Source organism: Natrix helvetica (assembly GCF_964273705.1).
Source record: "Natrix helvetica genome assembly, chromosome: 7".
NCBI classification, from domain to species: domain Eukaryota; kingdom Metazoa; phylum Chordata; class Lepidosauria; order Squamata; family Natricidae; genus Natrix; species Natrix helvetica.
The window spans coordinates 72,859,371-72,887,073 of record NC_138558.1 but is presented as its reverse complement, the minus strand read 5'-3'; the positions used below and the strand labels follow the sequence as shown (position 1 = coordinate 72,887,073).

The 27,703-nt window shown below is 45.1% G+C and overlaps 1 protein-coding gene across 6 annotated transcripts in view; it reads right to left on the bottom strand.

The window, feature by feature from the left end:
• Positions 1-27,703, bottom strand: part of TBC1D1 (TBC1 domain family member 1) — a 90,899-nt gene that overhangs the window by 53,219 nt on the left and 9,977 nt on the right. For 5 of the 6 annotated variants that reach the window (XM_081959787.1, XM_081959788.1, XM_081959790.1 and 2 more), the window contains one exon: positions 2,607-3,122. In XM_081959787.1, the coding sequence (XP_081815913.1) occupies positions 2,607-3,122 (516 nt within the window). Of the gene's footprint in view, positions 1-2,606; positions 3,123-18,424; positions 18,691-27,703 lie in introns of those variants that run through there. The other variant, XM_081959792.1, reaches the window with a different exon arrangement.

Here is a 27,703-nt window from a genome sequence, read left to right as displayed (position 1 = left end):
GCTGGAAGGAAGGCTTGGAGGTCTCCCAGTCCAACCACCTGCCCCAAGACAATAATCTTTATGCCAGGGGTGTCCAAACTTGGCAACTTTAAGACTTGTGGACTTCAACTCCCAGAATTCCCCAGCTGGGGAATTCTGGGAGTTGAAGTCCACAAGTCTTAAAGTTGCCAAGTTTGGACACCCCTGCTTTATGCCATCCCAGACAAACGATTGTCCCAATCTTTCCATGAAGACCTCCAGTGATGGAGCACCCACAGCTCTGAGAAGCAAGTTCTTCTGTTGAGTAATTGTTCTCACTGCCAGGAAATTCCAGATTGGGTCTCCATCTGAGGAGCTTCCACCCATTGCTTCTCATCCTGTCCTAGGCTGCAATGGAGAGGAAATTGATGCCTTTCAAGGATTGGAAGATATTATCAGGTCACCCCTAAGCCTTCTCCTTCTTTGGCTAAACATTACGAGTTCCACCTGTATATATTTCATCTAGACCTCTACAGTACATAGATGGCATATATACCACTCACCCTCCTTGTTTTCTGCTCTCCACCCATCGGTCTTTCCTTCTTGGTAATCATACTGACATATTCTTGTCGTGTTCCTTTTCATTGTTTATTATTTTACTTCTATTTACACTCTTCACTGCTACCTTTTTATTGAGGGGTCCTTGGTGCTCTCTGAGCTTCCATTCCTTCCCTGTTCTTTTCTTTTTTCTTTCTCTCTCCTCCCTCCCTTCCCCTCCTCTTCCCTTCCCCTCTTGTCCATTCCCCTTCCATTCCATTCCTTTCCTGTTCTTTACTTTTTTCTTTCTCTTTTCTCTCTCCCCTCCCCTCCTCTTCTCTTCATTTCCCTCTTGTCCATTCCTCTTCCCTTCCCTTCCTTTCCTGTTTTGTATCTTTTCTTTCTCTCTTCTCTCCCCTCCCCTCCCTTTCTCTTCCCTTCCCTTCCTTTCCTGTTCTGTATCTTTTCTCTTTTCTTTCTCTCTTCTCTCCCCTCCCCTCCTCTTCTCTTCCCTTCCCCTCTTGTCCATTCCTCTTCCCTTCCCTTCCTTTCCTGTTTTGTATCTTTTCTTTCTCTCTTCTCTCCCCTCCCCTCCCTTTCTCTTCCCTTCCCTTCCTTTCCTGTTCTGTATCTTTTCACTTTTCTTTCTCTCTTCTCTCCCCTCCCCTCCTCTTCTCTTCCTTTCCCCTCTTGTCCATTCCTCTTTCCTCCCCTTCCTTTCTTGTTCTTCACTTTTTTCTTTTCTTTCTCTCTTCTAACTCCCCTCGCCCTCTCTTCTCTTCCCTTCCCTTTGTCCACTCTCCTTCCCTTCCATGATTTCATGCAAACTAACTTAAAGTTTGCAAAGAATGAAGAAAATGGTCAGTGGAAACAAAACTGGAAAGGAAACCAGATAATGGAGGACTAACTTGGTTTATTTCCTCGTATCGAAAGTGCAGAAAGATTGTGAGAATCCGGGAAAGGAATGGCCCAGAGGGCAGAAGGTGAATCAGTTGTTAATTTATCACAGAAATAGCTACTCAGCTTAGCCTGGGGGGAAAAAAACTTTCTGAGAAATTATTTGAAATGACCCAAATGGACTCTGCCTTCATTAACTCACTATAAATAAGACTGGAAAACTCCTCTTGAAACCTCCAAGATTAGGCAGTGAGCCCAGATGAAAAGTTACACCCCCAAAGGAGAATGGGTTGAATTCAACTCCAAGGATCACAAGATGTGGGCCCATTGGATTATAAACCCCATCCAAAATTACCATATTTTTAGGAGTATAAGACGCACCAGAGTATAAAATGCACCAAGATTTTGAAGAGGCAAATTTTTAAAAAAGGTTTTGCACTCTGCAGACCTCCCAAAAATGGCCCATTTTTCGTGAAAATGAGCCTATTTTTTGTCCAAAAAAGGCATGCATAGCCTTTAGGAAGCTTATAGAGTGCTCCTGGGGGCAAAAATGAGCAAAAAAACCAGCCCAATTTTCATTCATTTTTGCCCTCCCCAACCCCTAGGAGCACTCAGGAAGCCTCCTAAAGGCTATGCACGGCCATTTTTGCAAAGGGAGTGGGGTTTCAGGAGGCCAAAAAGGCTGTATTCAGTGTATAAGACGCACCCAGATTTTCATCCTCTTTTTTGAGGGAAAAAGGTGCGTCTTATACTCCGAAAAATACGGTACTCCCTTCTCAAGGATCTGCAGCGTTGTAACAATTAGCAACACAGTAACGCTTGAAAAAGTTTTAGCAACGGGTTCTCTGCCTGGTTGCTGGGTGGGCGTGGCCTAGTCATCCTCCTGCACCATGGCGTTTTTCACCCTACCCAGCTACGGAGGTTTTCCTCAAGACTCCAGGAGGACAAAAACGTCTGGAACTACTGGGAGGCCTGTTTTTTGTCCTCCCCGAGCCTTTGCGCGGGCCCTGCACTAACCTGGCATTCAAAACGGGCCGCGTGGAGACTCCTGGGAGCGGCACGGTGGGGTTAGACGGGTGGGCGGGGTTAGCCAGGGGTGAGATTTGTGGGTTCGCCGAACTGGGCGGATCCTTAGCTAGAGGATTGCCTGAACCTGCGCAAACCCGCAGCAGCCCAAACCTGGGAATGCTAAGCAAACAAAATCAGGCTTTTACCGTGAACAGCATAATCCGGTTCCCAGCGATATCTGTCGGCTGTACGTTTTGTCCCTGGATAAATTGACTTTTTAAGTTGAGGGTAATGACGTCGTCTTCATCCAAGGACCTGGCCAGGCTGTTACCCTTCAGGCTCCAGGTCTGCGAGTCCCTTTTTGACGCAAAAGAAGGGAGTCCAGGCTGCGAGCAAGATTTCCTCAAGGGTTTAGCGGCCTCTTCTTCGCTCGCCAACGGTTGGAAGACGGAGCGGAATTTGTCGCTGATGGAAAATCCGCGGGAGTGTTCGGCGCTGTCATTTGGACGGGACAGGCCCAGGTTTTTGGTATTACTCACATCATTGAATTTCTCGATGCATTCATCGATGAGGGCTGGAGGGGCGTTTTTGTGCGTGACCGTCACCCTGCCGCAAAACAGCACCTCAAACTTCTTGCTAAAAGGATCTTCAGGTTGGTTCTGAAAGTCTTCTTGACGGGAGATCTTCCCTGCTTGTCTGATGGTGCTGATAATCTCAGGCACCTGCAAAAATATATATATATATACAGATCAGTGGTGGGATCCACTTACCTTTGCTACCGGTTCTCAAATGTCACGCACTATGTCGGGGTGGGTGGGCGGAGCTTCCAGCAGCTGCCGCTACCAGTTCGCCCGAACCAGTAAGAACCGGCTGAAAACCACTCCTGATACAGATTCATAATATAAATATCGATAAAATACCATATATTTCAGACTATAAGACGCACTGGAGTATAAGATGCACAAAGATTTTGAAGAGGTAAATTAAGGGGTTATTTTTGCACTTTGCAGGCCTCCTAAACCCTCTGCACGCCTCGTTTTTTGCATAAAAACAGGGCATGCATAGGTTTTGGGAAGCTTGTATGTTGCTCCTTGGGTCGGTTGGGCTGAAAACGAGCAAAAAAAGGGCTCATTTTTCACTCATTCTTGCCCTCCCCAGCCCCCAGGAGCACTCTGGAAGCCTCCTAAAGGCTCTGCGTGGCCATTTTTGCAAAGGGGGTGGGGTTTCAGTGTGTCAAAAATGCTGTATTCACTGTATAAGATGCATCCAGATTTTCACCCTCTTTTTTGCGGGGGGGGGGGGGAGGAAATGGTGTGTCTGATACTCCGAAATATATGGTATATGTTTGTTTTCAAAGGGAAGGAAAACAGGAACAAAAAAAACACAGCAGAAAAACAAGAGAGAAGGGTGTCAGAATTGCAATTCTTGACTTTGATTTGCAGACAGATCCTTGACTCACGATCACAATCGCGCCCAAAGCTTCTGCGGCTAAGGAGGACGGTTTTTCAGGGAATTTCCCCCCCATTTTACGACTTTTCTTGCCACATTTGTTAAGTGAATCACTGCAGGATTTCAGTTAGTAACAAAGTTGTTAAGTGAATCCTGCTTCCTCATTGACTTGGCAATTTTGTGCTCCATTGTAAACCGAGGATTCCCTGCAACAGGACAGGCTGAGGCTGGATTAAAAGACAAGGCTTCTCTCCTGAAGGAATAAGAAGAGGAGAAGGCCTCAAAATCAAACCTTCTGGAGAGGGGAAAAAAATCTGACTTTTGCATCTCTCTTTATTCGCATTTGGGGGGGGGGAAGGAGACGCAAATAATAATAATATTTGAGGAAGAAACCTAATAAGGGCATTTTATGGATCACAGACATATTTCGGTAGAATTAGTCAGAGGATCCCCATAAGGGAAAGAACAATGACCTAAGAATGAAACAGGAAGAATTACCTCATCCTCAGAATACACGGTCTGTGGCTCAATTAGCCAACGTGGAGTTGAACTTTAACCAAGGTTCAACTTTTTTTTTTAAAAAAAAGTACTTTTGGAAAAGTAGAAGAGAACTTGTAACGGGTTTTCTGAAAGGGCTTTCCTACGACAGGCCTCCATAGGGTTTGCCCAAAATGCGATTGTCTTCCTTTGCTTGTTTGGCCAGTTATTTAGTAATTTAGTAATCTACTATATCTGTGTTTGCATCTATGTATCATCTATAATCATCATCTATCTGTCTATCATTATGTATCATTTGTCTGTCAACCTATCACCTATCTATCTTCATCTACATTTTATCTGTCTATCTTCGTCATCATCATTATCATCATCTATCATTATCATCTGCTTGCCTGTCTATCATGTATTTATCATTATCTATATCTATCTATCTATCTATCTATCATCTATCTATCTATCTATCTATCTATCTATCTATCTATCTATCTATCTATCTATCATCTATCTATCTATCATTATCATCTTCTGTCTGCCTGGCTGTCTATCAATCTATCATGTATTTATCATTATATATCATCCATCCATCCATCTCTCTCTCTATATATAATTTATTTCTCTCATTATGTATCATCTATCTGTCCCCTCTCTCTGTCTCAACTACCATTCTTTATAACCCTTTGACATTCAACTCCTAATTATTCCTCCTACAGCCTTCAATTAATCTCTCCCTCCTCAGTCATCATTCCTCCAAATACACACAGAGCAGAATTGATACAATCACCAGTTAATTATTCCATCATCAAATGGGATGGATTATTTAAAAATAGGAAGTAAGAAGACAAAGGACATTATTCTTTCTGGAAATACACTGGGGATAGTATTGTAAATTAACTTCCAAAATACCTTGAGAGTTTTGTTTGACTGAGAGATGCACAATAGAACAGAGTTTGTAGACTTTAAGGAGGATTTTATACGGCTGACGAAGCAAGCTTCTTCTGTCATATCTATAGTTTACAAAATTATGTAAACCTTTGGCTGGGTGAGAAAACCATTTTCATCCTATTTTATGATCCCCCTGATGTGTGCTTCCACATCACTCAAAGAGAACTTTTTCACATCCCCCTATTCAAATTTTTTAATTCCTTTCCCAGACCCATTCCTATCAAAACGATCAGACAAGCGAAGAATGATTTATGTGTCCTTACTCTGAAAACGACGTAAATTTATGGGGACCTCCATAAATAATTTGTGAAGTAGGTGATGTGAAGGTTTTTTTGGGGGGGTGGGGGACTCCTACTTTTGCATTTCTGCAGCCTTGTAGGGTAATACAAACGATTTCTCCCTAGGCTCCCATTTTGCTTATATGAACCAGGAAACACGGCGGAAGTAGAAGCCTTATCAATTCAACACAGATTCAAAGCACCGATATTTCTATACCCACGATTAATTAAAAGATAGGATCTGAGAAGCAGCTCAGATATTCTTGTCCCAAGCACTGGGAGTGTTCTGACTGAGGCTTCCCAAGAGCATGAAGCAAACTCCTTGTCCTGTCAAAAACCCCTTTTATTAATTTACAGTGAATTCTGCTTGTTCACAGCCGGCAAAGTCTTTCAAAGGAGGATTTACAGTCACAGACCTTATCTGGCTCGGAGAGCTGACAGGTCGATATCTGCAAAACTTGGCAAGGAGCCTCGGAGAGTCACGAACCAATTAAAGCAAACTAATTGTCTCCTGCAAACTCCACTCCCTTATCGCTCCTCTTTTATTTCCTCTGGGAGGGGCCATTCATTGTCCACCTGTGGCCTTACTCCCAAGTCAACCCCTGCTCGTTAGCTGTTCCCTTCATCTGGCGCACACTGGGAATAGGCTCCAACTGTTCATCTGCTTCACTGATGTCTGACTTTGAAGGCAGCTGATAACTGGCATACGGCTCTGGCCCCCTCTCTGCCTCCGACACAGAGCCCTCATCAGAGCCTTCCCCAGACTCCAGGACTGGCCCATCTTCCTCCCCAACCTCCTCACTGTCCGAATCTGCTGCCAGCTCCGTTGGCCACTGGCAGGCCACAGCAGCCAACGTGGGCCACAACAGGGAGATCCCTCAATGGAAGAGATATTAGGCTACATCATTCAGCTGGAGTGCTGCCAATTAGAACCGGCTAAACATAGCAACTACAGACAATTGTAAGCCAACAAGACAAAGCCTTCCACTACAAACAATACAAAACAGGTGACCCTGTTCCTTGACCAAGCAGGCTGAAAGATCTGAGAAATTAAATTTACTTTTCTGTTGCAACCTTCTTACTTGATTGCTCCCCAGGAACATCCATCAAAAGCTCACAAAAGTCAATCTGTTGGCAATTGTGCAACCAAGGCCTTCTCTCTTTCTTATATGGGATGTGCAGCACCCATTAAAAAAACACAACGGAACTTCAACGCCATGGATGGGGTGATGTCCCTGCTGCAGATGCCTCTAGTAACTATGTTGAAACATTCCTCTTCCGTTGAAGCAAAAATACAACCGTTTTTCCAAAGCCAAATCTGGTGAGGTTTTAATCGTTTACAGGTGGTCCTCGACTTAACAACGGTTCACTAACTCTGGAACGCCTCCAGCAATTTCAACCAAACTTGGTGCACAGATGACTTACTCTTTGAACACAAATATTGTGGGGATAAGACACCTTAAAAACCCCTCGGGATGTGTGTTCTGTTAAGATATAGCCTGTTGTGCCTTGAAAGGGCTTCTACTGTACTGCCGCAAAATGGCTTCTACTGTGCAGCGTAGTGGAGTTGCCAAGGTAACGGCTTCACAGTACTCCACAAGGGAGCTCCCTCTTGTAAGGGGGAAAAAATCCAACATTAGAAATTACGTTTGATCCGGACATTTTTGTTGTGTCCGGGCAGATGACGTCAGGGAGTTCCCTCCGTCTGCCGGCATCTGCGCTAGCAACAGCCAGGTCGCGTCTGATTGGCTAAGACGCGACCTGGCTGAGAGCGGGGAAACTCTGGCTTGGGGATTGGCTGGTTCATCTGACAGCTTCGTATAAATAGCGACAAGCTTGTCCAGCTCCGCATCAACCTTTGCCCTTAAAGCGAAAGGCACCCTACGGGCCTTCAGCCTAATGGGGGCAACCTGGGGGTCTAGGTTCAAGGAGATGGGCGTGCCCTTATACGCCCCCAGCTGCCCATCAAACACATCAGAAAATCTGGCAAGGACGTCGGCCACGTCGGGAGGCGTGGCCACTACTTGTCTAATCCCGTGCACTGATAGGCCCAGTGCCGGGAACCAGTCAAGGCCCAGTAGGGCCGGCAAAGGCTTTTCCACTACAAGTAGAGGAAGGCATCCCGAATAGTCCCCATATTCCACCCGCACCAGGTGACAACCCAGGGTAGGAATTAGAGTCCCCTGGTAGTCCCGTAGGGTTGCGTCTGGAGGGGCCAGCTGGGTCTTTGCGACGCCTGGACAGAGGCGGGAGAACTCTGTCCACGACAAAAGGGATCGGGACGACCCCGAGTCCACCTCCATGGTGCAGGGGGAGCCCTCAATGAGGAGCGACGCCTTGATGCGCTCCGCACCTGCACCCGTGTGGAAGGCCAACTCTGCGGGGTTGGCGTTGAAGTCCGCGTCCACGGCGTAGCAGCCTCCGCGCGAAGGCTGCTGCTGCTGCTGCTGCTGCTGTCGTCCAGCACGGCCTCCAGGTCGCTGTTTAACGGCGGCTGTGGTCGGGACGTCCTCTGCTCTCTGAGGCAAGGGGAACTGCGCTCGGCAGACCTGAGCCAAATGTCCCTTCTTCAGGCAGCGGCGGCAAACAGCGTTTTTAAAGGGGCACCCCGAGCGGTCGTGGTTGCCTCCACAGCCAAGGCAAGCGGGCACAGCTTCCCGGGCTCGCTGAGGAGCGCGTCTTCTGGCGGACTGGCCAATGCGCGCCACCGCTCCCTCCTCCGGATAGTCGCTTGGCAAGGGAACTAGTTCGTCTACCAAGCAAGTGCGGCCTGGCGGGGGCGGCAGATTGAACATCTCCGCCATTGACTCGTCGGAGAGTTCAGCCGCCCTTGCTTGCTCGATGGCCCCAGTCAGCGTGATGTCCGCCTGTGACAAGAGCCGCCGGCGGAGGCGCAGGTCTTTTACGCCGCTGACGAACTGTTCCGTCAGATTGCGATCTAGGTCGGCAAACTCGCACCTCATCGCCGCGGTGCGAAGCGACTGGAGGAATTGGCTCACCGACTCCTCCGGCTTCTGAACACAGCGCCGGAAAGCGTAGTGCCTCGCCACCCAGGACGGAGTGGGGGCGTAGTGGCGCTGCAGGCGTTCGGTTAGTGTCGCCCAGTCCAGAGAATGAACGGGCTGTGGGGCGGCTATTGAGCGAGCGGCACTAAACATTGGAGTGCCGCAACAGCTCAAGAAGAAACTGCACTTCTCGTCGTCTGGAGCGTCGCGACGACCGTTGGCTATGAGGTAACATTCGAAGCGCTCCATGAACGCTTCCCACGTCTCGCCGTCGCAGCCAAAAGGCACAAAGGTTGGCATTGCCGACATGATTCCTTCAGGAACGGAGAAAAGCCGGCCAGGAAGCAGGTCACCGGTGCGATGGTGACAAGAAGACACGCTCGGTGGCTTTCGGTGGGTTAGTGGCTGGATCCCACCTTCGTCGCCAGTGTTAGATGCGAACGAAAGGCGAGCCGAGCCGTGAGGAGAATTAACCAACTTTTATTAACAGGACAGTTCACAGTTAAATACAGGAGAGAATCAATGCAGGGTTCATCTGACAGCTATTTATACGAAGCTGTCAGATGAACCAGCCAATCCCCAAGCCAGAGTTTCCCCGCTCTCAGCCAGGTCGCGTCTTAGCCAATCAGACGCGACCTGGCTGTTGCTAGCGCAGATGCCGGCAGACGGAGGGAACTCCCTGACGTCATCTGCCCGGACACAACAATTTTCCCCCTAGAAATAAATACCCGGGCAATGCCGATTTATCAGCTTGCCTCTTATAAAATTCTTTAATACACGTTTTAGTAAAGCCAGCCAATGCATTATTCCTATTTTCCATTCCTTGGAAACAACTCTATAACATTTAGCGTGTATTAGGATCGGGCTGCACTTAACAGGATTTTGATTGTAGGAGGACAGGAAGTAGAACTACTCATAAATTTGCACCTGCATCAGTGGCTCTTTAGGATCTACAGATTGTCCTCGACTCACAAACCACTATTGAGCCCAAAATTCATGATGCTAAGTGAAACATTGGCTAAGTGATTTTTGCCCCATTTTACAACCTTTCTTGCCATGGTTGCTATATGAATCACTGCAGTTCTTAAGTTAGGAACAGAGTCGTTAAGTGAATCTGGCTTCCCCATTGACTTTGCTTGACAGAAGGTCACAATGACCCCGGGGGCATTGGTTGTAAAATGAGGCAAAATTCACTTAACAACTGTCTCACTTAGCAACAGGAATTTTGGTCTCAATTATGGGCACATGTCTAGGGCTACTTATATTCCCAAAGTCAGTACCAATGTCAGAGCAATGGCTGTCCTCTATGGTCCTTTTTCAAAGATCATTGGTTGCCTTCCCCCCTTTTAAAAATCGAATTAAGCAGCTATTTCAATAATTCATGTTCCTGTTTATTCTATATTGTGTTTAAGTACAATCGGATTGATTCCTCAAAGGAGTCATTTTGGTTTCCATTTTCTCCTTTCAACTATAAGCCAGAAGAAGAAATTGTTCTGCTTTTTTAAATTTATCTTGGCAATCCCTATTAGTCTGTTCAACTGTGCACAGATATTTCTCGACTTACAACAGTTCATTTAGTGACTATTCAAAGTTACAAAGGCACTGAAGAAAGTGACCTGTGACCATTTTTATAACCGTTGTTGTAGCATCTCCATGGTCACGTGATTTACATTCCGATGTCTGACAACTGACTCACATATATGACGGTTGTAGTGTCCTGGAGTCATGCGATCATTCTGACAAGCAAAGTTAATAGGTAAGCCGGATTCACTTAACAAATGTGTTACTAATTTAAGGTAAAGGTAAAGGTTCCCCTCACACATATGTGCTAGTCGTTCCCGACTCTAGGGGCAGCGCTCATCTCCTTTTCAAAGCCAAAGAGCCAGCGCTGTCCAGAGATGTCTCCGTGGTCATGTGGCCAGCATGACTAAACGCCAAAGGCACACGGGACTCTGTTCCCTTCCCACCAAAGGTGCTTCCTATTTTTCTACTTGCATTTTTCTCCTGCTTTCGAACTGCTAGGTTGGCAGAAGCTGGGACAAGTAACGGGAGCTCACTCCATTACATGGTGCTAGGGATTCAAACCGCCGAACTGCTGACCTTTCTGATCGACAAGCTCAGCGTCTTAGCCACTGAGCCACCTTGTTACTAATCTAAGAACTGCACTGATTCCCTTAACAAATGTGGCGAGAAAAGCTGCAAAATGGAGGAAAACTCGCTCAGCAAATGTCTCACTGAACTACGTATATTTTGGGCTCAGTTGTGGTCGTACATTGAGGATTACCTGTGCAATGTTCACAGGACGCTATGAGGCCTAGTTGTGCTTTGACGTGTATCAAAGCCCAAATCAGGAGAACGTTGACCAATTTGAGACGTGGAAATGTCTGCGCTTAGTGCGCAAGATAATCTGCTGTAATGTCCTAACTGTTAATGACTACTTTTACTCCAACTGCAATAACCCCAGGGCCATCAACAGATGCAAACTCAATGTAATCCGTTCTTATCTTGATTGCAGGAAAAACGATCTCAGCAATAGAGTAGTAAATGTGTGGAACACCCTACCTGATCTTGTGGTTAGTTCTTCTAGCCTCCATACCTTTTCCCTTAAGCTGTCTACTGTCCACCTTGCCCATTGTCCGTAAAGGGGGCGTACGTAAGCACACCAACGTGCTTACCGTCCCTGTCCTACTGCCCCCCTTGATATGTCCTCTTTTTATGTGTTTATGGCTATGTTTATATTATTTATATCCATTTATTTGTGCCATTTTTTCATGTGTTTTCATACTTGTTTCCTTATATTTGTTGACAAATAAAATATAAAGAATGAATGAATGAATGAATGAATGAGGTGGACTCAAAACCTTCAGTGAAATTCCAACATGGTCCTAAACCAGGGGTGTCCAAACTTGGCAACTTTAAGACTTGTGGACTTCAACTCCCAGAATTCCCCAGCCAGCTGGGAATTCTGGGAGTTGAAGTCCACAAGTCTTAAAGTTGCCAAGTTTGGTCACCCCTGTCCTAAACGAATTGGACTAAATGTCTGGTTTGATACAAGGCAGCTCCCCTCTTCTTTTTCTATCACACAAGGAGTGCCACAAATGACATAATTTACAAAAGGTGGCACAAACGTTCCCGCTGCCAGCAAAATATCCACATATTTTGAACACTGTCCCATCCTTTTTTCTGTTAGCTGGGGTGGCACAGTGGTTAGAGTGAAGTACTGCAGGTTACTTCTGCCGGCTGCCTGCAGTTTGGCCATTCAAATCCCACCAGGCTCAAGGATGACTCAGCCTTCCATCCTTCCAAGGTGGGTAAAATGAGGAGCCAGATTGTTGGGGACAAGAGGCTGACTCTGAAAATCGCTCAGAGAGGGCTACAAAAACCCTGTAAAGCGGTATATAAGTTTAAGTTGCATTACCTTATATTCTTTCTTTCTAATTTCTTTAGAAATTAGACAGATGACACTTACTTCCTCTGACATTTGAATAATCAAGAGAGAATACAAGTGGTGTAAAGTCAACTATTGTGTAACTCCAATATAGGCGTTTTTTAAAAAGTTATTCAGAGGGTAAATGGCTCTATAGCAGTGGACCCATTTCTTTAAAAGATCCCTTCTTCACCACTATTAATGCTTAGAATCAAAACTTTTTTAAAAACAAAATCCCCCAACCTACTTACTATAAAATTCTGATCAGGTAGATAAATGCTCATTCAAGGCAATAAACATATTCAGCTAAAAGATCATTAATCCCCAACATTATCTCATGAGTTGAAGTCTTTACATACATCCCCTTTTACTAAAATATTAGCTTCAATGGGAAGAAAATAATGGTGGGAAATTGCATTTTTATATAGGACGAAGCAAGAAGGAAGTCTGTAGGAAGGGATGCTGACATGAGCATTTTGTTCCCAGCTTTTTCAGTCTTTAAAAGGCCCTGTTTAAGAGATACTTTTGTTAGTGCTTCATAATACAGGTAGTCCTCGACTTACAACGGTTCAAAGTTATGACACTGAAAAAAGTGCTACTGCTGGTTCCTTCCTTCCTTCCTTCCTTCCTTCCTTCCTTCCTTCCTTCCTTCCTTCCTTCCTTCCTTCTGCTATTATGACACAACAGAACTCACATGGACAAAAGAAAAGCTGACATCACCTAAATTTAAAGAAAAATGAAGTGGGGCCAGACCCAATGAAAGATTGTTGTTGTCGTTGTGATTTAGATGAGCAAAGTCAATAGGGAAGCCCGATTTTTATTTAACAACCGTGTTCCTAACTTACCCAACTGCAACCCAACAAGACAGACACAGATTTCAGAGGATAATCAGAACTGCAGAAAAAACAATGGCTACCAACTGCCTTCCGTTGAGTATCTGTACACAGCACGAGTCAAAAAGAGGGCCATGAAAATATCTACAGACCCCTCGCATCCTGGACATGAATTGTTTCAACTCCTACCCTCAAAATGATGCTATAGAACACTGCACACCAAGATAATTAGACACGAGGACAGTTTTCCCCCGAACGCCATCACTCTGCTAAACAAATAATTCCTTCAACACTCTCAAACTATTTACTAAGTTTGCATTGCTATTACTATTAATCTTCTCATCGTTCCTATCACCCATCCCCTCTCACTTATGACTGCAGGACTCTAACTTTGTTGCTTGTATCCTTACGATTTATACTGATTGTTTCCTAGTATGATTTGATTGCTTATTGGTACCCTATCACTAGCCTGTTTTCCCAACAATAAGACCCCCCCCCCAGATAATAAGCCAAATGGAGCTTTTGCGCGCATGCGCTAAAATAAGCCCTCCCCTGAAAATAAGCCAGCCCCAAAAATATTGCAACACAGCAGCAGCCATGAGGTGACTATGCTTGCTGCCTCCTGCATCTCAAAAATAATAAGACCCTCCCACACCTGAAAATAGGGCCAAGAGTTCATTTGGGGGGGGGGGGGGTCAAAAGAAAATAAGACCCTGTCTTATTTTGGGGGAAACATGCTATCATTTAGTGTTGTACCTTATGATTTGTGACGAATGTATCTTGTCTTTTTATGCACATGGAGAGCCTATGCACCAAAGACAAATTCCTTGTGTGTCCAATCTCATTTGGCCAATAAAGAATTCTATTCTATTCTAAAATAGTCTTACGTTCCTTGTTGTATTAACGGGTACATTTTAATAATACATTTCGTTCTTTGCTTCTGGGATCCAGAGAGCATCTATTTAAGTAGTGATTGGGGGGAGGGAAACCATTAAAATTGAGACTTTAAAAAAAAGGGAGGAAACTTGGGTTGTGTTCTTTCTACTTAATACTGCCATGGCTCTCCAAGCAGCAAGATAAATAAAACTGTATTTGAGTTTCTAGTAGCTGAAAAATTAAAGGCAAGCTGTTAGATTTTTGGAAGCTACGCTCATGTACTCTTATAACAGTATGTTAAGAAACTGAGTCTGTATTGCATTGCATAGCATTTCTGGAGGTTTATATATTTAATAAAGTTAATCGAGACAGTACAATCATTTATTTTTAATATGCAGTCATTAATCCCTTGCTTTCTCTCATGTATTATGTAAAATTCTAGAGCTGTTCTGACCAAGGCTTCCCAAGAGCATGAAGCAGACTCCTGGTCCTGACAAAAAACACTTTTATTAACTTACTGTGAATTCTGCTCATTCACATCCAGGAAAGTCTTTCAAAGGAGGGTTTACAGTCACAAACCTTATCTGGCTTGGAGAGCTGCCAGGCCGATCTCTGCAAAACTTGGCAAAGAGTCTCAGAGAATCACGAATCAATTAAGCGAACTAATTGTCTCCTGCAAACTCCACTCCCCTTTCGCTCCTCTTTTATTTCCTCTGGGAGGGGCCATTCATCGTCCACCTGTGGCCTTACTCCCAAGTCGACCCCTGTTCCTTAGCCGTTCCCTTCATCTGGCCACTCTGCACATGCGCACACTGGGAACAGGCTCCAACTGTTCATCTGCCTCACTGATGTCTGGTTCCAAAGGCAGCTGATAATTGGCATACGGCCCTGGCCCCTCTCTGCCTCTGACACAGAGCCCTCATCAGAGCCTTCCCCAGTCTCCAGGACTGGCCCATCTTCCTCCCCAACCTCCTCACTGTTCGAATCTGCTGCCAGCTCCACTGGCCACTGGCAGGCCACAGCAGCCAACGTGCTTTTAAATACAGACATCGTATTTTCTTCCAATGTTATGATCTGAATCTAAGGGTCTGGCATTTTGACAACAGTGATTTGGCCAAATCCTTGGGTATAAATATAAAATCGCTCATCCATTAAAATGGGAAAAATAATTCCCAGGGAACCAATAGTGAGGACTGTCAAGAGCACTGCCCTACATTCGTTTAGTGACAAATTGAAGTCACAACGGCATTGAAAAAGAGACTTATGCACCATTGCAATATCCCCATAGCTACGTGATCAAAATGCTTGGCAGCTGACTTATATGTCCTGGGGTCATGTGTTCCCCTTTTGTGACTTTCTAAAAAGCAAAAAAAAAAAAAAAAAGACGTGGTGGCTCAGTGGTTAAGACGCTGAACTTGTCAATCAGAAAGGTCGACAGGTTGGCGGTTCGAATCCCTAGCGCCACGTAACGGAGTGAGCTCCCGTTACTTGTCCCAGAATCTGTCAAACTAGCAGTTCGAAAGCACGTAAAAATGCAAGTAGAAAAATAGGAACCACCTTTGGTGGGAAGGAAACAGCATTCCGTGAGCCTTCGGCATTGAGTCATGACCACAGAGACCTCTTCGGACAGCGCTGGCTCTTCGGCTTTGAAACAAAGATGAGCACTGCCCCCTAGAGTCGGGAACGACTAGCACACGTGTGTGTGGGGAACATTTCCCTTTATTCTCAATGCGACTCTGTTTACATTACAATACCCCTCTTACTTGGTCCAAAATACATAGAAGGATGTAAGCTGTGAAATTGGTTTGTGGTAAGACAAAGAGAAAAACATAATTGAAGATTGTTTAAAAATATGTGCTTGCCTTTCCAGGATAACCACAGATGGACAAGCCAACCAGTGAAACAGGCAGAAGGATGGAAATGAGTGAATATTTTTCCTCAAGGTTATAAATGGAGAAATCCATGGGGACAGAAGACAAGGTGGCTTGAAGTGTTAATGCCACTTTTTAACACCTTGGTAAGGTCACACTTGGAATACTGCATTCAGTTTTGGTCGCCACGGTGTAAAAAAGATGCGGAGACCCTAGAAAGAGTGCAGAGAAGAGCAACCAAGATGATGAGGGGACTGGAGGCTAAAATATATGAAGAATGGCTGCACTGGGTATGTCTAATTTAATGAAAAGAAGGACTAGGGGAGACATGATAGCAGTCTTCCACTATCTCAGGGGCTGCCCCAAAGAAGAGGGAGTCAAGCTATTCTCCAAAGCACCTGAGGACAAGAAGCAATGGGAACTTAGGAGAAATTTCCTAACAGTGAGGACAATTAACCCAGTGGAACAACGCCTCCAGAAGTTGTGAATGCTCCAACACTGGAAGCTTTAAAGAAAAGATTGGAGAGCCATTTGTCTGACATGGTATATGGCTTCCTGCCTGAGCAGGAGGTTAGACTAGAAGACCTCCAAGGTCCCTTCCAACTTTGTTATTCTGTACACCCTCTAAGGGCTAAATTGGATAAGATGGCAGCTGGTGGCCAGCGTCAAAGGGCAGGACATGAAATAATGAATGGAAACTTGTGAAAGTGAGATCCAACCTAGAATTTAAGGGAAAAAATTCCTGACAGTGAGAACAATTAATAATGGAAGAGCTTGCCCCCTGGAGTTGTTGAATGCTCCACTGCTGGAGGTTTTCCAAAAATAGACTGAACGAGATAAGGTCTCCTCTCTTGAACAGGGGGTTGGACTAGAAGACCTCGGATGTCCCTTCCAGCTCTAGGATTCTATGGTGGTTCATTTACGAGAGAGACTTATCCTGTCAAGATAGTTCAACTGTCCCAAGAAAAGGTAAGCATCCGTTAATTTGAAAAGTCAGAGAAAAATCTTGGAAGATAAATTCTGGATCACCGACCTATCATATTTTTCGGAGTATAAGACATACTTCCCCTCCCCCTCCTAAAAGAGAGTGAAATTTTGGGTGTGTCTTATACAGTGAATGTAGACCTGGCCACCCACCTGTCCCACCCTTTGGCCTCTGCCTCCTAGCAATTTACCTCCTTGCAGCAAACAGGAAAATGGGGCTTGCTGTGGTAGTAGGCTATGGCAATCCCTGCAGCCTGAAACAGTGAAATGCGCTGTTTGCTGTTTGTTGCAAGGAGGCAAATTGCTGGGAGGCAGATTTTTTTTCTTATGCTAATCAGGCTGTTTTCTGTTTGCTGCAAGGAGGTAAGACAATAACTATAAATGCCTATAGAATGTTCAAATTATTAGACTTATTTTTTTAAAAGGCTGCTTTATTATTGTTCTACACAACAAAATGAAGCAGCTTTTTAAAATAAATGCTTGATCTGAAGAGGCCCAGTGCTGGTGTATCTTCTTTTAAATAGCAGAGAATAACTATAAGTCCAGAAAGCCACATCAATTTTAACAGTATCTGTACAAGTATAGTCTGAAATGTAACACTACAAACAGGGTCTGTGCTGTTGCTGTATATTGTCTGTACTGTTTGCTGCAAGGAGGCAAACTGCTGGGAGGCAGAGGCAGATTGTTTTCGTCCCCAAAAGCTGTGTCTTATACTTCAGAGTGTCTTATACTCCAAAAAATACGGTATCTAAAAAGTTTGAATTTGTTGAACTGTCAGCAGGAAATTATATGCTGGACATAATACTTCATTATTTGTCAGCAATAAGAGACTTATGTTACCCATGTTGTATCTTAAGAGTCTTCTCAAAATTTTGAATGGGACAAGCATCTGGAAGGACAAAATTTAAAGAAAGTTCCATTGTGATGCTAGAGAACGTATAGCTTTTCCTTCTGAAATTCGAGGAAAAATATAAAAGCAAAAAGGAGGAATGATGGACAGGTAATTGAAAGTACAGGACCCACCCTTTGTATTAAGATTCAGTGATAACCTCAAGACATAGACAATAGCAATGCAAATGTTGTTTTAGTAGAATCACTTATTTAACGGAATCATTTTTTTTTTTTACATTCAAGCCATTGTTGGAAGAAATGTCCTTCTGGGTTCAGTTCCAAGTGGGGAAAATATATGCGCTAACAACAAAAGAGACAATCGTAAAATTATATATATAGCTTGAACTTCTGGCTCAACTTTTCAGTTGTAATTGTCTCTGAACGGACATCAGGAGAGGGGGGAAAATATTTTAATTCCGTGATGTAAAAATTCGAGTTTATTAACGCGGAAACTCAAAGTTGGGTTGAAATGTATGAACTTTTGGAGAGCGGGTAAAACATCCCTGCGTGCAAATTTACACCATCGTTGGTACTATCCAGAGGCTGACTTAAAACAGAATGAATGAAAAGACTATAAAATCTTCTAAGCGCTGACTTAAAACATACAGCTTTCCTGGGTTTTTTTGGCTCTGGGGCACCCTTCTATCCTCTTAATTATTTCACTAGCGTTTCCACCTTTCCAAACAACGAAAAGCTACTTTAACAAAACAAACAGGAATGGCCAGCTTCAAATTCAAAACAATGTTTTATATATAACCATGTCAATTTCCTCCATTGCACCCAAGGGCTATAACTCCGCGACTTCAAAGCACATCCGTGCCGTGTCATGGATTTGCTAATCATCGGAGTTGAGGTATTTATGGTCCTCGAGCTATAGGAATTTCTCTTGTCCTTTCAGCACTTTCCAAAAATCGAACCTTACCCTGTTCGGAAGACAAAGAAAAGAAAAGCAAGGGAGAAAGGATCCTACCTTGGCTACCCAGTTAAAGAGGGGAGACATCCTAACAAGAAGAAAGCCAACTGAGGCTGGCCAGTTCCAATGCCAACTGTCTTCTCCTCTTCTTGCTCAGACTTCGCTCTCCCACATCTGTCTGGAGCATCAATTCCTTTCCAGAGAGACAAGGAAGCATTGCTTTCCCAGAAGGGGAGTTTGCAAAGGAGGAATATGTGAGCTTCCTCCTTCAAAAGCAACTCTAAGGTCACTAGTCCAGCGGCTCTCCCTGAATGCAGAGAAAGACGGGGTGGGACGAAGGTTGGAGGACACCTCCCGTTGGCTCTTTCAAAAAGACAACTCCGCCCCTTCTCCTTCTCAAAAGGAGAGGGAGGAGGAAGAGGAGGAGGAAGGACCAACAAAGGCTGCCCTGTGGACCAGTCAGGAAATTGTGAAATGTAGCAGCTGGTGTTGAAGGAACAGGCAGGGACATGCCAAGGCAAGGAGGGGAAAAAATAAAATAAAATAACGAAGATAGACTGGCAACTTTTTAAAGCGTGCTGGGATGAAAGACAGCATTCATAAGCCCTGCTTTTAAAGAGGAACAGCAGCGTGGAGTGACTTTGTGCAGAAAATATATCTCAGCCTTCAAAATGAAGGGGAATAGTAATAAGGATACAAACTTGTTGGTTTTAGTAGAAAGATCTGTTTTCTGTAACACACCTATATTATGCCTTGTATTTGTAACATATTAGTCTGTAAAATAACTGGCAAATGCCACAATGTGTGATCCTTGCCATTTGAACTCTTATCAATCTGCAATCTATGGGCATAGAATTTATCCCGGAATGGAGCTGTAAAACTGACATCTTTGATCTGTCCCCCTTCCGATCTCACCTTGGATCTGTGCCCTTCACAACAGGGGGCCAAATTGAACAGGAAAGAGATAAGGCTGATTTATTTATTTATTTATTAAATTTATAGACCGCCCCCTCTCCCCGAAGGGACTCGGGGCGGTGTACAGGCACATTAAAAACTGTATACAAAGAATAAATAAAATCAAATTAAACCTTAAGGCTGTACAGGATGGTAAAAATTAAAAATCAACCTTAAAACCAACCCCTAAAAATTTAAAAGTGCAGAATTGAGGGACTAAACTGGGATTAGGCCAGGCCAGCTAAACTAAACAGGTGGGTTTTAAGCTTCTTACGGAAGGAGCGGAGATCGGTAGTTGTCCTGATGTCCGGGGGGAGGTCATTCCAGAGGGTCGGGCCCATCACAGAGAAGGCCCTACTCCTGGGCGCCGCCCGCTGGCACTGCCTCGTGGACGGCACCCGGAGGAGTCCCTCTCTGTGAGAGCGGATCGGCCGAAGGGATGTATGGGGCAGGATACGATCCCATACTAGCCGATAAGGCTAGTGATGAAGTTTCCTACTGTATAAAAAGGAGCTACACCTTATCTGAAAGATAGTTCTTCCCTGCATATCCTTGGATTATGTTGGGAACACTAACCATCATGTCTTTAAGCTTTGATCAAAGATTAAATGCTGATTGTTATCCGAGCCTCGGTTTAAATCTCATTTTTGGCTCATGGTGACTTGGATCTAGTCTCAAACTTCTATGGGTCTCAATGTATTTTCAAACCTTGCAAAACAAATAAATAAATGTCACCGCTCACTAAAGGTAGAAACAAAAGCCAGTCTTGGGTGAACTTCAGCCGTTTTTCAGCCCCGCTTTGGGGTTTAAACCTACGTGATGAAAAAAAGCGGAAGAATGGTATTATTTTTTTAATATCAAGAGAAGTGGGCCAAAGACTGATTCTTGGAAATTCCTGGGCAACGTCTCCATCCTTAACGGCTGGGTTGGTACCGAATGTAATGAGATGACTGCATCCATCCATTGAGGGAGATGGGTGGTATAGAAATGGGAAAAATAATAAAATAAAATAAAATACCACACACACACACAAACCTCCAGCCCCTAATTTAATTTTGCCTCTTTAAGAAGGAGCAAGCGTGAATTGTGATGCTGTGGGATCCTTGGGGTTACCCGGTCTGGATGGTTTTCCTTGTCAGTACTAGAAAGGAATAGGGCAGGGGTGTCCAAACTTGGCAACTTTAAGACTTGTGGACTTCAACTCCCAGAATTCCCCAGCCAGCTATGCTGGCTGGGGAATTCTGGGAGTTGAAGTCCACAAGTCTTAAAGTTGCCAAGTTTGAACACCCCTGGAATAGGGCCATGGTGGCGAACCTCTGGCAAGTGTGCCAGAGGTGGCACATAGTGCTCTCTCTGAGGGCATGCGTGCTGTCGCCAGCTGGTCTTCTGGTGGTTTCCAGCACTCCAGAGCATGGTCACGCATGCTCATACATTCTGGTTTGGGCACTTGGTGACGAAAAGGTTCGCCATCACTGGAATAGGGTATGTGGAGAGGAGGAGGAGGAAGAGGATGGTGATAACAACAACAACGACAACGACAACTGTGAGTTTGTTGGTGCTCGCTGAGCTTGGTGGTTTTTCTTGCAGACATTTCATTACCCAACTAGGTAACACTCCTGAAACGAATCTAATGACGGAACAATTGAATTGTTTCCTGCAAAAGCCCCCTCCCCTTTCGCTCCTCTTTTATTTCCTATGGGAGGGGCCAATCACCGTCCACCTGTGGCTTTACTCCCAAGTCTTCCATGATTTCTGAGTTGTTCTTTTCTTCTGGCAGCTCTGCGCATGCGCACACTGGGAACAGGCTCCAGCTGTTCGTCTGCCTCACTGACGTCTGACTCTGAAGGCAGCTGATAACTGTCAGATGGCCCTGGCCCCCTCTCTGCCTCCGACATAGAGCCCTCATCAGAGCCTTCCCCAGACTCCAGGACTGGCCCATCTTCCTCCCCAACCTCCTCACTGTCCGCCTCTGCTGCCAGCTTTGCTGGCTGCTGGCGGGCCACAACATGTACTGGCTGAACCACATACTGCTTAAACCTTTCATTAAGCCCACTTTGACGTGAGCATCGATGCGCAGGCCACGTATCATGCTACAGATTTTGGCAGCTTTTTTAATCAACACAGGTGGACGTTTATCAGAAAGCAAAGCTGCAGAGAGAAAGAAAGGAAAAAGGAAAGGCGAGGTGGCTTATTTTGTAAACCTTATTGTGCATTGTTCGCTACAGTAAAAAGAAAAGAACATAACAGCATAATAGCAATAGGACTTAGACTTATATACCACTTCATGGTGCTTTCGAGCCCTCTCTAAGCGGTTTACACAGTCAGCCTCTTGCCCCCAACAATCTGGCTCCTCATTTTACCCACCTCGGAAGGATGGGAGGCCGAGTCAACCTTGGGCCTGAAGAGATTTGATTGGCCAAACTGCTGGCAGCTGGCAATCAGCAGAAGTAGCCTGCAGTACTGCACTCTAACCACTGCACCATCGTGACTCTGTCTCCTAAGTGTCTATGGAGATTCTCAGTCATCCCAGTCATGGTTATGCTTTTTCAACAATTAACCAGCAGGACAACTTGCCTCTAGAAGTTGTGAATGCTCCAACACTGGTAGTTTTGGAGCAGAGCTGGCTGGAGAATTCTAGGACTTGAAGTCCACAAGTCTTAAAGTTGCCAAGTTTGAAGACCTCTGGTGTAGGGTTTCCTGCCTGAGCAGCGATTTGGACTAGAAGACCTCCAAGGTCCCTTCCAACTCTGTTCTTCTGCAAAACTGTAGTTAATGGAACAGCTAAGATCCTACACAGAACCCCCAAACGTCCAGGCTTCTAGTAGAAGACTTGAAACTGAGAAAGACACCGATTACCCCTAAGACAGGTAGGCAGGCAGGCAAGCAGACACACACACCAGTGGTGTACAAGAATCATGGAGATTTACAGCTGTGTGTTTCTGGCAAAGCTGAAATCCACTGCTCCCAGAAGGATAAATGTGTACCATGTTTCCTCCCAAAATAAGACAAGATCTTTTTTTTTTGCCCCCCAAAATAAGCGCTTAGTCTTATTTTCAGGGAGGTCTTATTATTTTTGGAGTGCAGGAGGCCTTTTAACCTCGGGCCGCAGGTCAGCTGAACCAGAGCGGGCCGGAAGTTCCGCCTCTGTTTCTGGCGCACTATTGCCCGCCCTAGTGTCGCTGGGCCGGCCGCTCCTTTGGCAGCCGTCACTAAGAGAAGGGGCGCGGTAGCTAGGGTTTGCGGGAGAGGCCTCCGTAATGGCTATTCCGCATGGATGGCAGGCGCATGCAGGGCACATGGGGCATGTTACTCCCACCCACACGCAGGAAATGGTGGGAACCGGCTGTGCATGCGTTTAAATATTTTAGGAGAGGGCTTATTTTGGGGGGAGGGCTTATTTTAGTGCATGCTCTCAAAAGCCCGATTGGGTTTATTATCCAGGGAGGCCTTATTTTCAGGGAAACAGTATAGTAGACACAAAAAACATATTGTTTGCCTTTCGCATAAGCCAGGGGTGAAATCCAGCAGGTTCTGACAGGTTCTGGAGAACTTGCAGTAGAAATTTTAAGTAGTTCGGAGAACCGGTAGTGGAAATTTTGAGTAGTTCAGATAACCGGCAAATACCACCTCTGGCTGGCCCCAGAGAGAGGTGGGACTGGAGATTTTGCAATAACCTTCCCCTACCATGCCCACCAAGCCACACCCCACCCACCAAGCCACATCACGCCCACCAAGCCACAACCACAGAACCGGTAGTAAAAAAAATTGAATTTCACCACTGGCATAAGCCCCTTTTGATGGATCCAAGTAAGTCATTGGGAGATGGAAAATGTTGGAGCCAGCGTCCATAGCTATCCAAAATTGCCTTTTCAAGCTAAACAAATATTACGACCTGCAACAGAATAAAAAAATGCAGTCTACCAACAACCACAAGCATAAAGATTTGCTTCGGTTTTGTGAGGGACAACTGAAACATATCGGTGTCTGAATGAGATGACTAGATTCTCTGCGAAAGAATGTGTCTCCTGCCTTTATTTATTTTTTTACAAATACAGCAACTCTAATTGGCGAACGTATCCAACACAACATTCTCCTCTTATTTTCCCACCACCACAACCACAACCCTGTGAGGTGGGTTGGCCTGAATCAGAGTGACTTCTCCAAGCTCCTCTAGCTGGCTTTCATGGCTAAATCTGGAGTTGAACTCAAGGTCTTGCTAGCTTAGATGTTGATGTTTTTTCCCCCCAAGAATGTAGTCACAAAATTTATGTATTAAGTCTGTCAAACATGTATGAGATAACAGGTATAAGTATAAACATGTACATGACCACAGGAAACGGGTACGAATAAATGGGGACAGTAGGAGAGAGAAAGTAGGCACACTGGTGCACTTATGCACCCCGTCTTTACGGACCTCTTAGGAATGGGGTGAGGTCCACGGTAGACAGTTTGAGGTTAAAGTTATGGAGGTTTGAGGATGTAACAACAGAGTCAGGTAGATCATTCCAGGCGTTGACCACTCTGTTGCTGAAGTCGTATTTTCTGCAATCGAGTTTGGAGCAGGTTTACCTTGAGTTTGCATCTGTTGTTTGCCCTTGCATTATCGTGGCTGAAGCTGAAGAAGTAGTTGACAGGTAGGGCGTTGTAGCAGACAATTTTGTGTACTACGCTTAGGTCAGACCTTAGTCGGCGTAGTTCCAGGTTGTCCAAGCCCAAAATTTCAAGTATGGAGGCATAAGGGATTCTATTGCGAGCAGAGGAGTGGAAGACTCCTCTCGTGAAATACCTCTGGACTTGTTCGATGGTATTAATGTCTGATGTACAGTGTGGATTCCAGGCAGACAAGCTGCTGCAACCCTACAAGAGTAGTCTGGTTGGTACTTGTGTGCTTGGTTTCCTGTCTGCATTACCTCAAAATCTTGCAAAACTAAAACCACCTCTTCCCTCCGTTTAACTTGACTTTCCAGAGAACTGGGAAGGGTCTATTCTGAAATGCTTTCTCCACGCCTCTTCCTTCTTTGCCATTCCTATTGTCTTTCTTTTTCTTTTCTTTTTGCTGTGGACACGCTGGCACTCATTAAAAATGAAATCCTGTTTGCCTTCTCTCAGAACTATCCGTGTAGACTTGCTAGGTAAATATATATGTATATAAAGGTTCCCCTTGCACATATGTGCTATTCGTTTCCAGCTCTAAGGGGTAGTTTCAAAGCCAAAGAGCCAGCGCTGCCGAAGACGTCTCCATAGTCATGTGTCCAGCATGATTAAACACCGAAGGCGCACGGAACGCTGTTCCCTTCCCACCAAAGGTGGTTCCTATTTTTCTACTTCCATTTTCACGTGCTTTCGAACTGCTAGGTTGGCAGAAGCTGGGACAAGTAACGGGAGCTCCCTCCGTTATGTGGTGCTAGAGATTCGAACCGCCAAACTGCCAACCTTTCTGATCGACAAGCTCAGCATCTTAGCCACTGAGCCACCATGTCCTTTATATACATAGTGCCTCTGCCAGTGAAAATGGAGCTTCTTTTTCGCTGGCAAAGTGCTGTAGGAGGCCGTCGCAGCCGAAAATGAGACATTGAGTTGGCCACGCCCACCCTGGCCACACCCACCCACCCCTGAGGTGAAACACAACCCTGATGCGGCCCTCAAGGAAATTGAGTTTGACACCCCTGCCCTAACATACAAGGGTAGACCTCTACTTAGGACCACAACTGAGCCCAAAATTTTTATTGTTCAATGAGACATTTGTTAAGTGAGTTTTGCCCCATTTTACCACCTTTCCTGCCACGGTGGTTAAGTGAATGCAGCCGCCCCGTTGTCTTTGCTTGTCAGAAGGACACAAAAGAGGAATCGCATGACCTCAGGACCCGGCAATGGTCGTAAGTATGAACCAGTTGCCAAGCACCTGAGTTTTGATCCCCTGATTGTGGGGAGGCCACAAAGGTTGTTAAGTGTGGAAAAACGGCCCCAAGTCGCCTTTTTCAGTGCCGCTGTAACTTTGAACGGACACTAAATGAACTGTTGTAAGTCGAGGACTACCTGCAAATACACAGAAATGGGAATCACTGCCCATCTTGAATACACAGCAGAAAAGAGGAAGCTTGAGAGAGTTCACAAGGGTGATACAATATGGAGCAAAACTGTGACGGAATGAGGATGTTTTGCTTTGGACACCACGAAACCCCTCCCAGAAGGTAACAAGGAAAAAAAGGTTGTGAAGGGGATGCATAGTAGGGGTGTCAAACTGGATTTCTTCGAGGAGCATCGTAGTTGTCCTCCGCGGAGCAGCCGGGGTGGGCGGGGGGGGGGAGAGAGGGACGGGACAAATAGCAAGCGCGCATGCGTGCAGGAGTCAGCAGGTGCATGCACGCACGCCGGGATGATGTGGGCCGGGCCACACTCCGACTCCTGCACGCACGCACGCACATTTCCAGGATGGGCTGGATTTGACCATATTGCGGGTTGGATTTGACCACATCGCAGGCTGGATGTGGCCCATGGGCCTTGAGTTTGACACCCCTGATGTATAGCATCCCAGACAATCCTGCAGACCTTGCTCAAGCATCGCTTCCTAGAGAATAGGGAGGGAACTGCCAATAACCTTTTTCCACTGTCCTCACCACTCTCTCCACCACCTTTCTGTCTGAGGCAGTAAGGCTTCCAATCCAGACTGAATTGCTATATGATAAGATGCTCTCTATAGAAAGTGGCAAGGACAGATACTTCCTGACAGTGAGAACAATTAATCAGTGGAGCAACTTCCCTCCAGAAGTTGTGAATGCTCCAACACTGGAAGTCTTTAAGAAGAAGTTGGACAACCAGCTGTCTGAAATGGTATAGGGTTTCCTGCCTGAGTAGGGGGTTGGACTAGAAGACCTCCAAGGTCCCTTCCAGCTCTGTTATTCTGTTAAACAAATATATTTCCCTCTTAAGTTTAAAACTGGAAAGCCACAGACAATATCTGTACAGAGTAACCTAAAGTTTAACAACCCCCCCCCAAGCAGGAAGCTCATGTGTCCTGTTTCATAACTAAACCCCACTCATGTTTCATGAGTCCATCAATCAACTCAGTTTAATTTCCTTAAGAACTCTGTTATGCTTCGGTCAGCAAAAAAAAAAAAAAAAACATCCAATGCAGATTAATTTTAGATTGCATGATGTCATGGAATAAGTTATTCAGAAGCAAAAATCTAGTCCAATATCTATAAAGGAAGGAAAAGTAATTATTTTATTAGATGGCATCACAACTTTACCGTATATAAAGCAATAGGAACAGGGTGATCAGCCGGAAAGCTACAGAAAGCACTAAAATCAGAATTCATTTGATTGTTGATTGCTGATTAAATTGGTGATGAATACACAGATATGGATTAACAGCATTTCTCCTTGATTAATTTCCACCCATTGCTTCTTGTCCTGCCCTCAGGTGCTTTGGAGAATAGTTTGATTCCCTCTTCTTTGTGGCAGCCCCTGAGATATTGGAAGACTGCTATCATGTCTCCCCTAGTCCTTCTTTTCATAAGACTAGACATGCCCAGTTCCTGCAATTGTTCTTTGTATGTTTTATCCTCCAGTCCCCAAATCCCCTTTGGTAGCTCTTCTCTGCACTCTTTCTAGAGTCTCCATATCTTTCTTTTACATCGTGGTGGCTGAATAACAACAATCAAATCACAAGAACTACCTGTAGGTTTTTTCCAGCAGCTTTGTGGTTTTAATGGTTTAGTTGTAGAATTGGCCACACAAGCTAACTATAGCCAGCCATGAAAGCCAACGTTACCACCATCTCAGATATAATGTGATTAGTTTTGTTTTGGCTTGGACCAGGGCTCTCCAAATTTACCAGCTTTAAGACTTAGCAGAATAACAGAATAGAATAACAGAGTTGGAAGGGACCCTGTAGGTCATCTAGTCCAACCTCCTGCCCAAGCAGGAGACCTTACACCATTTCTGACAGAGGGCAGTCCAATGTCTTCTGGAAATCTTCCAGGGATGAAGTTCCCGCAACTTCCAAAGGCAACTTCTGTTCCATGGGTTGATTGTTCTCTCCGTCAGAAAATTTCTCCTTATTTCTAGGTTGAATCTCTCCTTGGTCAGTTTTCATCCATTCTTCCTTGTCTGGCTTTCCGGTGCTTTGGAAAATAGCTTGACCCCCCTCTTTCTATGTGGCAGTCCCTCAAAAATTGGAACACGGCTATGTCTCCCCTGATCCTTCTCTTCACTAGACAAGGTATTAACACTTCAGGTGATCTTCATCTTGATGCTGGATGATGATGTCCCCTCCCAGAGGAAATAAAGAGGAGCAAAAGGGGAGTGGAGTTTGCAGGAGACAATTAGTTCGCTTATTTGATTCGTGATTCTCTGAGACTCCTTGCCAAGTTTTGCAGA